This window comes from Equus caballus, chromosome 20, assembly GCF_041296265.1.
Source record: "Equus caballus isolate H_3958 breed thoroughbred chromosome 20, TB-T2T, whole genome shotgun sequence".
In the NCBI taxonomy this organism is placed as follows: Eukaryota; Metazoa; Chordata; class Mammalia; order Perissodactyla; family Equidae; genus Equus; species Equus caballus.
Window position 1 is genome coordinate 40,039,201 of NC_091703.1, and position 12,551 is coordinate 40,051,751.

At 54.4% G+C, this 12,551-nt stretch overlaps 1 protein-coding gene across 2 annotated transcripts in view; it reads right to left on the reverse strand.

Annotated features, from left to right (window-relative positions):
• The window catches only part of CPNE5 (copine 5), an 86,007-nt gene that overhangs the window by 11,596 nt on the left and 61,860 nt on the right, over positions 1-12,551 (reverse strand). For both annotated transcript variants that reach the window (XM_023624852.2, XM_023624851.2), the window contains 3 exons: positions 10,194-10,235; positions 8,083-8,158; positions 2,443-2,496 (listed from right to left, as the gene is read on the reverse strand). In XM_023624852.2, coding sequence (XP_023480620.1) covers positions 2,443-2,496; positions 8,083-8,158; positions 10,194-10,235 — 172 coding nt within the window. The remainder of the gene's footprint in view (positions 1-2,442; positions 2,497-8,082; positions 8,159-10,193; positions 10,236-12,551) is intronic.

The window sequence follows — 12,551 nt, forward strand, 5'->3', positions numbered from 1 at the left end:
CACTGTAGGATTTGGGGAGCCCCCCACTGGGGCAGATTCAGCCAGCTTCATTGACTCACCGGTAGGCTTGGTGAGGGCCTCTGCTTGACAAAGCCGATGAGCCATTAACCCGAATAATGGGAGAGTCTCTGAGTGCTGACTGGGCCTCAGAGACCCCCACCCCCTGTGGACAAAGCCTCCTTCCATTCGGAGCGGACTATGGCAGTGACCTCTGCCCTAATGGACCTTAGAATCCCTGGGGAGCTTTTAAAACATCTTACAGCCCAGGTAAGGACCCCAAACAATTACATCAGAGTTTCTGGGGTAGGGCTCTGGCCCTGGGTCTTTTTTTAGCTCCTCACATGAGTCTAACCCACAGTCAGGGTTGAACCCCGCTCCAGGCCCTGGGATGAAGCCATTCCCTAACTTGCCTGACCATATGTATTCACTGAAGGACTTGCTACTCAAAGTATGGCCCCTGGACCCGCAGTATCGGCATCACCTCGATACTGGTTAGAGAGGCAGAAATGCAGATTCTTGGCATTTTAAGATGATCCCCAGCAGACTCTGCATAGAGTGAGTAAGGTATGAGAGGCACTCAACACAGATTCCTGGGCCCCAGCCTGGGCCTCCTAAAATGGAACCCAAGGGAACTGGCCTGGGCATCTGTATTTTAACAAGCATCCTGGACCCTGAGAGATTTTTTATGGTGAAGACTGGGAAGGAAAGTCAGGAGACCTGGGCCCAGTCCTGCTCTGTCCCTAACTCACTGTGACACCTGGGACAAATCACATCCCCTCTCTGGGCCTCCGCTTCTTTATCTCTAAAGTAAGAAAGCTGGATGAGATCAGTGATTTTCAAAACTTTTTTTTTTTTTAGCTATACATCCAAGATTCCTCAGCTGGGAAAGGTGCTGCCTGCCCTGGGGCAGGGAATGTGTGGGAGAGTTTCAGGGGTCTCACAATGACTGGGGCTCTACTGGTAGCCATGGCTGAGGCCAGGGGGCTAAGCTCCCACGTTGTATGGGGAGGTCTTGCGAGACGAAGAGTTATCCTGCCCAAAACACCGACAGCTCGTCCGCTGAGAAACAACTGCAGCTGTGGACAAAGGAAATACTACCCCAAGCCTCTCTGTGAAACAGTTACAGTCAGAGAAGCGGTGGTCAGCCGGCTCCGAATGAGCAGAGTCCTCCGCAGTTTACAGGCCTGCATCTTCCTGCACCTCCCATGTGTCCCTCACAGCCAGCCTGTGCAGTAAGCGGGGTAGGGATGACTTATCCACCCCATTTTACAGGTGGAGAAAATAACGTTCCTCAGAGGAACCCCAGAACTCCCTGACTATGACCTCTTCTGCGTCCGGAGTTGCCATCTGCCTGACTCAGATGACTAAGTTTGGCTGCGATAGCTGATGGGGCCATGGACTTGAAGGGACATGAAGGGTACAAACTTGGGTGTGTTTGCACTGCAAAGACATTAGCTTTTAGATTGTTCTATAAATGCACTGTGGGCTCTACCTCAGGGCCTTTGCACATGCTGATCCCTACAGCTAGAATTCTCTTTCCCCAGTATCCTCAGTACTTGCTCCCTCCCCTTCTTTCAATCTCTACTCAAATGTCACCTTCTCAGAGCAGCTTTCTTTGAACACTTTACATAAAATAGTAGTTTTGTCCCTGGCATTCCCTATCCCTTTATCTTGTTATACTTTTTCCCACAGCACTAATCACTGACACACACACGGGGATATGTGTGTATATGTATTTGTTCTCAGTCTCCCCTCACTAGAATATAAGCAAGCACTAGGAGGGCAGGGATTGGAGTCTGTCTTGTTCCCAGCTGTACCCCCTTGTGCCCAGAACAATGCCTGGCACATGGTAGTCCTCAGTAAATATTTATTAAATAAATGCATGAATGTCCTGAGGATCAGCCCCCAGAAGCCAGTGGGCCAGTGTGACCCCAGGATGGCCAAGGTTAAGTGGGGCAGTGCCTGCAGCTGCTGCCAGCTCTGAATCCAACTGCGGGGCTGACGGCCACCTCTCCTACCTTCTCCCTCTGTGACCCTGGGTGAGTCACTTCCCCACCTGCAGCCGTGGCTTCCTCTTTCACGACAAGGGTCTATCAGTTATCATCAATGTCCGCCTCTCAAGAGAACAACCTGTGCAAAGCACCTAATGGGAATTTCCCAGAGTAAGGGCCCAATAAATGTTACTCCTCTTCCTCTTCTTCCTGCAGGCAGTCCCCGTGGGAGCCTCTCTCGGGATTTCTCATTCTGTATCACAGTCTGCTGCACCGCCTCCACCATCTCCCCTCTGGGCTATTGCTCCATCGGCCCCACCCCTCCCCACCCCCAACCCGCCAGGTCTGGTTCCCACACTCTGCACACACAGATACCACGACTCCTGACACCAGACCTAGCTCGGGGCTCAGAACGTCTACACCAGGCGGCTGAGAGCGGGCGGCTACTCACTGTGCCAGAATTCACGTATTTCTTTTTCTTCATTTTCTTCTTCGGGTTTACCACCTGCAGGAAAAAAACAAGTAAGAAGGAGCCTTTCCAGGCAGGCAGGGCTGGGCCCCAGGGCTTCCACGGACCCCGGGCTGTGGCCTCAGCCCCAGCAAGCAGAGTGTGGGAGTGAAAACCTGGGGTCCAGGGGAGGAGGGTCCAGGGAGTGTTGTGAGAGACCGACACTTAGATTTATGCAACTGGGCTCCCCAGGTAGACCCAGTGTCCCACAACCAAACACACCTGGAATAATATTTATTTACCCTTCTTTCCCACTGCTTCTCCACGCACGCCCTCCACCCCATGCAACCAAAGGAGGCCCCGTCCATGCCTGCCCCTGTGGTTGGCTCAGGCTGCTTCCCTCACCCCAAATGCCCTCCCCTTCTCCCTCCACCAACTTCAACCCTCCCTGCTCTTCCTTTGAGACCCAGCCCTGGGGTTTCCCTGGGCCTTCGAGGCTCCCCTAAAACCGCCACCACCGCTGCCCTTGCCCTGCAGTCAGAGCCTCCTTAACTGCCCTCCGCGTGCAAGCTTGCATTCCAAACCAGACCTGTCATCAGAGACTATCACAGGCCGAGGGATACAGTAGGTGTTGGCGGGCTGACACAGTGGGTTCAACTGGGGGCGATTTGTGCCCCCCCCAAGAGACATTTGGTGATATCTGGAGACATTTTTGGTTGTCACAACTAGGGGGTAGGTAGAGGCAAGGGATGTGTGCACACAACACACAGGACAAGCCCCCACAACAGAGAATCAGCACATCCATGACGTCCCCAGTGCCGAGGCTGAGAAGCCTGGGCTGGCTGAGGGGCCCACCTCGCCCTGTGCTCCTCCGTGGTCTTTCCCAAGCACTGTATTTGTACTCTCATGGGAGCCTCACCAGCTCTTTTGTTTTTCACTTGGGAAGTCTAGGCCCAGCCTTTCCCTAATCTCCCATCAAACAAAGCAAGGCGGTTTTCACACCCGCTCTGCTGGCTGGCTGTAGGTTTCTGGTGAACTCATTTCCCCTCTCCCCTATCTCCTGTTCTTCCAGCAGGGGCAGCCAGCTGCATCTTTAGCAGAGTCTCTTCTGTCTGGATGAGTACTGATAGCCACTTCTGGAGATAAGGAAGGAAGGCACAGAAACACCAAGGGATTTGCTGAAGGTCACATAGCTGGTCTGGGTAGTGACAGAATTAGAAACCAAGTTCCTGCCTGCAGGCCAATGTTGCATACGTGACAGCCACCTTGATGACAAACACAAACACATTCCTTCACAAATATTCAGAGGGTGGGGATGGAGGTACCAGTTCCTTTCCTCTAGATTCTTCACTCCAGGTGGAGAAAGAAGATATGTCCTCAGGTGACAGGTGACAAGAGCTACCGAAAAAGGGGAGTCAGAAACCTGAAGGGAGTTGGAGGAATAAGGACCCTTCCTGGGGGAGCATCAGTAAAGGGTCCCTGAAGCAGGCAGTATGGAAGGCGGCCGCCAAGGGACAGGGAGGATTTGGGCACAGAGAGATGGAGAGAGGGCGTGGGGGTCAGGAGGAGCACAGGGTTGGGGTCTAGTCTGACCGCAGGACACAGGGTGGAGGAGTAAATTGGGCTGGATGGGAGAGAGCTAAGGATGCTAAGTTAAATGTCTGAACAGCAGCCAGCAGAGAACTCTGATGCCCTCTAGGCCGGTAGGAGACAAGATCACAGCAGGCTCTGAGATGCTGGGACCTGGTGGAGGGGAGTCCAAGGGGAGAAGGAGGGACATCTAGGGGGATGTTTGCCTGGTTCTGCCACCTAATAGCTGTGTGACCTTACGCAAGTTTCTTAACCTCCCCGTGCCTCAGTTTCCTTATCAGTAAAATGGGACCAAAAAGTACCTACGTCATAGAAAGATATGGGGATTAAATGGGTCAATACAAGTAAGTGTTTAGGACAGGGTCTGCAATGTAGTAAGTACTATGTAAGCATTAGCTGCTACTATTTTTTATTACTACTACCACCACCACCAGTCCAGGTGAGAGGTGATGAGGGCCTTGGGGGTGTTGGAACAGGTACCGAGCTATGGCAAAACAGCACTGTCAAGAAGTGACCACAGATCTTGGGCCCCGGTTTAGTTGTGGGGTCAGGGGCGAGCAGAGAGACAGAGAAGGAAGGAAGAGCTGGATATGGGGCATGGGGGGGAAGTTCAGGTGGGAGAGCTGGCAAGCTGTGCAGGTGGAAATTGAGAGGCTGGGGAGAGAAGCCCAGAACAGCCTCGCAGCCTCCACAAGCACGAAGGCCACCCAGACGATGCGGTGCTCACAGACACGTTCCTGGGCAAACGGCTTACTAGGCATTTCAGTATCCTGTTGACATGGGGGCACGGTTGCAGCTCCAATGCTGCACTGTGCCTCAGTTTCCCAATCTGTCCCACGAGGGCATGGAACTTTTAGAACTGAGTGCATCTCAAACTTTTATTCCAGAGTCACCCTCCCAGCTGAGGAGAACAAACACAGACTCCCAGGAGGCTGGGCGTCACCCAAAGACAGGGCCACAAGCACATTTCTTTGAAGTCTTCTGTATTATCTTTAAATTAGTCCGTATTCCACATTTTCACTCTCTAATTATAACTGTTTTAATATTAAAGCAATGTTTTGTTCTCAGATCTTCATGTGAAGTGGGCACTGAAGAAGCACCCTGTTTATTCTGAGGTTTCCTGCGCTCCCCAGCACAGCCCCCACCCCTGGCCCAGCCTCTCCAGCCCTAAGGGGCAGCACCCGAAATTCCACGCAGGGGACCATCGCCCCCTAGGGGCCAGGCCAGGACTCTCCCAACTCCCGGGCTGGAGTTGTCTTTCCTAAGCCTTCTACTCTCCCTCTCCTCACATCCCCAGGGTCCCTAAGGCCCCCAGGGCAGGTCTGGGGTCTGCCCTCCTATGCAAGGGGGCACTGAGTGGCTCCCAGGGGCCAGGAGCTGTGTGGCTCTGGTGATACATCAGCAAGTGAGACAACGTCCCTACCCTTGAGGACCTCATGGTCTTTGAGAGGGTGGGAAGTATGATAAACAGGTAATAACCACAGGAGTGGGGAGGCAGGAGCACTAAGGAGAGGCATCTACTTCTACCTTTGGGGTGGAGTGGGTGAGCAGGCAGAGAAGGCTTCCTGGAGGAGGCATATCCAAAGGGAGCCTCCAAGGATCAACAGGCCCAATCAGGTGAAGAAGAGCGAAGGGAGCCCCAGGGGAGGCACTGGCGTGAAGGAAGGCACAGAAGCTGAGCCAGTGTGGAGCTTCAGAGAGCTTCAGATGGCGTGATGGGGCTGAAAGCTGGGTGGGCAGAGGGAAGGGGCCGGGACCAGACCCTAAGGGCCTCCTAGGGGTGGATGTGTGCATCCGCCTCTATACACCCACCAAGTGCACACAGATAGCAGGTCGCTGGGCATGGCACCCATGTGAAGAGTAAAGAGTACCTGGTAAAGGGCCCTCTAGGATCTAAGCCGGGTGGGGGCTCTTTCTGAATCTCGTACCCCCTCCCCTGTGTGAACCAGGCGGAGGCTGTAGGTGGGATGCACAGCTGGGTTTTAAGCAGGGCAGCGATGTGGTCGGATTACCATTTTGGAGGAGCTCTCGGGTTACTGAGTGGAGGACCGAAGGAGGCGGGAAGGTCATTAGGGAGCTGTTGCAAAGCCCCACACGGGAGATGATGTCGTGGGGGTGGACGGGAGTGAAGGGAACAGAGGTCAGAATATTTAGCTTGTAGAAGGAGTGGGGTGCAGTCGTGGCCTGGAGGTGGGGCGAGGGGCAGGAGGTGTCAAGGATGACTCCCTAGGTGCTGTGGCCCCTGATGACAGCACAGGGATGAAGCCGGCTGGCCAGGGGGAGGGGAGGGCTGGGGGAGACTTCAGCCAACGCATTCAGCTGGGAAGGCTGAGTCTGAGGAGGAGCCAACACACAGCTGGACATTGAGTTGGACACCTAGGGGATGCCAGACCCGAGATGAGGATCTTCCGTGGCAGAAGCCTGTTCTCTCTTCAGGCAGTTCAGACTCTAGAAAGGCCTTCCCCAGCCAAAACCCACCTCCCAGTGACAACTCCCAAGGTGCAAGGCCTGCCCCCTGGGCTGCCAGCGTTTAATTCCTTTTCCACCTGATGGCATTTCCATCACAGTGCTTCTGCTTCCCAGCACTGCGGTTTCTCTGAGCGATTGCAAGGGAGCAGGGATCGAGGACCAGAAAACAAGTCAGCCAACCTTTCCTGCTTTTAGCCTGAGAGATCGTGGCCTCTTCTGAGCCTGTCAAGCACCCTTAGAAGCCAGACTCCAGGAGATTCATTTCCCTACAAATCTCCTTAAAGGAGGCCAGAAAAAGATGGAAGCGGTTTCTCTCTGCCTGTGGCAGGGGACAAAGACAGCCCTTCCTTTGTTGATGCAGAAAACGAAGCAGTTAACTCTGAGGATCACAGCCCTTTCAAAGAAATTCGCCCACGCTCCATCCTCACGACAGCCTCGTTCAACTGAATTCCGTGTGTGGATGTATCATAAACACCCACTGTGTGCCCAGCGGTGCCCAGGCCAACGTGAAGGGGGGCAACAGAAGGGGTGTCCCCTTGCCTGCCCTTGGGGAGCTTCAGTCTAACTGGGACACAAGACCTGCCCACTGGGAACAGAGATCCAGGGGGAGGGAGTGGAAGTATGGACGGATTCCGATTCAGTGATGGGAGTCAAAGCCAGCTCTTCAACTTCACTAGCTGCGTGGCTGCTCACGTGAGCATAGAGCCAGTTTTAGGATGGTTGTGAAATGTAAATCTTCCAGCACACGGGCGCTCGACAGATGATACTAGAAGACAGCACTGACATAATGCTTGCTAGGGCCCGGGCATTGTTCTAGTAACTGGTTTAATTTTCAGCGTGCATGGCACAGAGTGGTTCAGAAACTTAGCCGAGGCCACATGGCTAGGAGGTGGGAGAGTCAGGATATGAAACAAGCAGTGATTAGGGTTGCGAGGATTTGCACTTAAGTGAGTCTGGCACGAACTGTGCTGCCCATGAGGTTCAGAAGAGGGAGATAGTGCAGGCGGCCAGCGTGGCTGGGAGGGCGCCCAGAGAAGGACCTGAGCGAGGTCTGGAAGGTAGGAGGGCCTCCCAGGAGGGAGAGCACATGCAGGTTCAGCGGCAGAAACTGTCCTTTGAGGGCAAACTTTATCTCCAGAGAGATTGGGTGCCTTGTCCAAGGCTCCCCAGGTCTAGATTAGGGTATCCCCACTCCTGTTCCTCTCTTTCCTTCCGGAAAAGATAAGGTATACAGCAGGCCCTGAAACTGTTCTGATTGGAGGCAGAGGGTCACCTTGAACTCAGGACCTCCCGATGCTGTCGCCCGCCTTCTGCTCCACCCCAGCTTCCATCCCCCACCCTGTTGGAGGAGCTCTTTCCGGGGGCACTGTAACTCAGTGATTCAGAGTCGGGTGAGCCCAGGTTTTATCTTCGGCAAGTCCCCTAACTTCTCTGAGACTCAGTCTCCTTAACTGTGGAATGGGACAGTAACGCCCACCTCACAGGAGAGCACGCAGAAACTCCAGCCTGTGGCTCACTGTAGTCCTCAGTGACTGGAGGTCTGTATCATCAGAGCAAACCCCAGACTTCTGGCGTCCGCCTCACCTCGTAGATGTTGAATTGGCTCTGCCCGCGGGCCAGCTCCCGGTAGCTGGTGGTAAACTCCCCGATGAAGTCATGGCTGCAAGAGAAGGCTGCTGCTGAGACCACGAGGCCCAGGCTCTGCGCCACCTCTGCCCATCCCCCCACCTGTCACATCCCTTCCTCTGGTTCCCAATTCTGCCCGGGCCACTGCTCCAGCGGCACAGGCCAACAGAGAGGCTGGGTCCCTCGGAAGAGTCCAGTGTCACCCATGGAGCACGAAAGCCAGTAGTCACCTAGCAAAGAGCTGGGCCCTGGTGAATGGGACCCACTTCCACTTGGATTCTTGTTTGAACAAACCAGCAATAAAAGGTATTTTGGGGACAACTGGGGAAATCTGAATATGAAACGAATATTAGATGGTATTCAAGAATTGTTGTTCAGTGTGTCAGGTGTGATGATGGCATTCATAGTTATGTAGGAAAATGCCCTTATTTTTCAGACATTCTCAATGATATTTAGAGGTAAAAGTGCCATGATGTCTGTAATTTAAATTACATCAGTGAAACATAGATAAAGCAAATATGGCAACGTGTAACACTTGTGAAATTCAGGTGCTAGGCTTAAAAGCGTTCATTAAACTCTTCTCTCTACTTTTCTGTGTATTTGACATTTTTCCAATAACATTTTGGAAAAAACAATTAGCACTATGTCCGTCCAGGTAGCTGGAGGTGTCCACACCTTCTGGGGCTCTGCCCCTACAAGTGCGTGTTTAAGTGCAGCAAAACCTTGTATGAAGCAGAACTCCCGTCTCCCCTGTGGGTCGGGGAGGCCCCACCCACTGTCACTGTCCCTGGTGGAGGACCATGGGCAATGTGCTAGTCTGGGGTGCCTGCTGGAGAGTGATGCTCAGGAGGTGTCCCCGGGGCCTTGGCCCTCCTTGAGCCCACATGGTATATGGACTACATATTTACAGCTCTCAGCATTCAGATGATGAGCTCCTTGATGGCGGGACCAAATGGCGTCTGGTGGCTGTCCCCAGTTTTCCCTGGTAAAGAAGTATGGGGAACTCCAGGGTAAGATGAGGCAAATCATGGGAGGAAACAGGAAGCTGATTTGCCTCTAATGTGGTTAAAGAGGAGCAGAAAGAGGGACAGAGTGAGTTAAGAGAGGTAGTGCTGGCACTGGGGTGTCTGTATAGGAAGGTCTCAGCATGGAAGGGGCTCGGGCTAACTTACAGTGGTGTTTGCACAGCCCTTTACACTATCCCCTGTCCGCTCACAGACTTGAGAGGTACCAATGGAGATTGTGGGACTTAAAGCCCCTCTATGACACCCACTGTGGTGCCGCAGGGTGGAGGGTCACAGAAGTCAGGATGACATATTTGCATTTGGTTCAACAGACAAGTAGGAGCTAGTGAGGGTTCTGCACTAAAGCTGTGAGAGGCCTGTTCTTGTCCTGGTCTCTGAATTCCCAGCTACACGGGCTCCTGGGGGCACTTTGATCTGCAGAAGGGGAAGGCACTGGCCTCTCAAAGACCCCGAGCGGGATCTGCTGTCCCACCGGCCAGGCTGGCCCTGCCTCATGGCTTCTGAGTCCGTTTGTGCGCATCAAAGCTGACCGTTCCCATAGCCCACCCCCTCAGGCCCTGCTCCCTGCAAACAGCTCCTCTCATGAGCTGAGGCCCTCCCCGCGAGATTGTGGGGAGTCTCTGAGCGCTGAGCTCACCTTCTGCGCCTCGGTCACCCCACGATGCTTAGCCTCACACAGAGAACGTGTCCAGGAATGCTCAGGGGGTCACTAGGGTCTGTACCTTAGAACATGCACATTTCAGAAAATCCTAAATTCTCCAAGATGTGGGAGATTTGGGGCCCTGGCTGGCTGCTAGGCAGCTATTTGAGGAAAAGAGGCCTCTTGGGCCCCTTGCATCTCATCCTGCAGGACAGAGGTCCTCTGGTGTCTCAGTGGAGTTGGGCAGGGACGAGCCACTGGGGCAGTGGACCTCCCACAGGAAACGCAGGCCCCATCACCCCCGGAGCTGCCATGGGTGGAGGCCTGGGCACAGCTCTCCCCAGGTGGCTCCCCACAGTGGCTGCCCCCATCCCTGCTCACCTTCTGCCCTTCTGCCGGCTTACCTGCCATCTCGATCCCAGTCATACACCTCCACCTTGATAGTCCTGTAAAGCAAAGGGCCCATGGTGGGACAGGCTTGACCCAGCACCCATGTGGCCTGAGGACGGGGGTCCTTCTCATGCTCCTGGGCCAGAAGGGGATGCAGGGACACCCACTAGGCTCCAGGGCCCTCGGTGGAGAGGAAGCAGCCCAAGAGACAAAGGAACTATCTTGAGGCCTTTTAGCAAAGGTCTTAGGGACAGAGGCACCCCCAGAGATGTGAAGGGGCTTCCCCAGATTTCAGGGAGGATGTGGAAAAACAGCCTCAGACTTCAGTTCAGCCCACCTTCTCCTTGGCGACCCCAGATGGGGCACTGGTCCCAGCCAGATTGAGAATTTATCAGGGATGGGGCCATCGCAGTGGGGGTGGCACCCCCGGATCTCAGGCCTAAGCAGGGTGGGCTCTCCTGGGGAGGGGTAACAAGACTGCGTGGTGGGAGGCTGGGCTCCGAGGAGTCTGAGTGGTGGGGAGCCAGCCCTCCCCGTCAGGGATGGGCCCAGGGGCCCTGGCTCGGGGATGGCCTGCTGAGCTTTTCCATGCCATGACTGGCTCCTGAGTGAGGGTGTAATTATCTTCACATCTTAGCCTGGCTGCTTTAATTAGTTTGTTTTGACTCCTGTGCATGGGGCTGGGCTTTGGGAGCCCGTTTTATTTTTAGCCCGTTTCCATGGCAACGGGCTAGCGGACCAGAGGCGGAGAGGAGGGAGGTGGAGGGTTGCGGGTTAACCCTTGGTGCCAGTGGTCCTCCAGGGATGCCCAGGGATGGGGCAGCTGCCAGGGTCCCACTGCAGGGTCAGGGTCTGGGGAGGCGGGAGAGGCGTGGGGAGTGGGGGTCTCCGGCCTTCAGTTCTAAATGGGGCACACAGAGCCGGCTGCATGGGCCTGTCTGCTAGTAACATCTCTTCATCTCGCCCATGGCCAGCCAAGGCCCAACTCCTCGGGTCTGCGAGGAGTCAGCCTTCAGGTTCCAGAGCCCCAGAAGGAGGCGCTGTCTCCCTTCAGCTGAGCCTCCACGGGGCTTGGGGGCAGGGTGCAGAAACTGCTCTTGAACGAAGGAATGCCTGGTAGGCTGTGCGCTGACTGGATTTTTGTTACCAAAATGTAAAATGGGGTGGGCATAGAAGCGCACCATTTAAAGGAGTCCTTTAAATTCTTGTTAAAAAAACCCAAAACACGATGTCTCTCTGTGGTGAATTATTGTGGAAAGAAAAAAATATCTAGGCCCCCAACGGTGGGCTGGTGAGCTGGAAAGAGGCTGGAGAGTGGACTTGGACGCTGGGCCCCTAGCTGTGGGACCTGGAGATGTCATTTAACCTCCCTGAGCCACAAACCATCATTTTAAAGTAGGGATAATGAGAGTCTTGCAGAATAGCTGCAAAGATCAGTTGCTAAACACCCCTGGCATGCGGGTGGGTCTCTATAAAAATGCCTCTTTCTCGCCACTTTAGCATTTGGCCACACTGGACAGTTTTTTATGAAATTTACTTAAATCAGGGACAATGTGCCCAGGTCGCAACCGCAACTTCCGATTCCTAGAATGACAAGGCTGGAAGTGACCTGAGTGGCATCCGAGCCCGGCCGCCTGGCAGATCATCAGGGAGCTTTTTGGACACAGAGGCGCCCACGCCTGGTTCTTGGCAGCTCCGGCAGGGCCCAGATCTTAGTTTAAAGGCTTCCCCAGTGGTTCTGCTGTGCATGCTCTGGAGTGTGACCTCCAGCCCCTTCATTTTCACATGGGGAAACTGAGCCCTAAGGGCACCCAGTGACTTGCCCAGGACCACACAGCTGGTGAGGGTCTGAGCCAGGACTCTGCCCCACAGTGCTGACGTCTCCCAGTCCTTCCCCTAGAGCCCTCCAGCTCTGCGGGGGACCTTCAGAGACCCAGCAAGGAGTGCTTCTCCTTGGACCACCAACACCAGCCTCAGGCGACTAGAACAGCGACAGCCACATGCTCAGAGGCTGCAGGAGGACCCCGGTCACAGCCACAAGCCTTGGACACCCAGAAAACTCACTGGGGAGATTTTTTAAAAATCCCACTGCCAGAGGGCCTGATTTAATGGGTCTGGATAGGACTCGGGCACGTTTGTTTCGAAAAGTCCCCTGGCTGATTCCCATGTGCAGCCAGAGCCGATGACCTCTGTCGACGAGAGCACTGGTTTTCAAACTTGGTTGCACACTGGATCCCCTGGGAGCTTTAGCAATCCTGATGCCTATGCCTCACCCCCAAATTCAGAATCAGTTGATCCGGGGTGCAGCCTGGGCAGGGGAATTGTCAAAAGCTCCTCAGGGGATTGGAACTTGCAGCTGAGGTTGAGACACA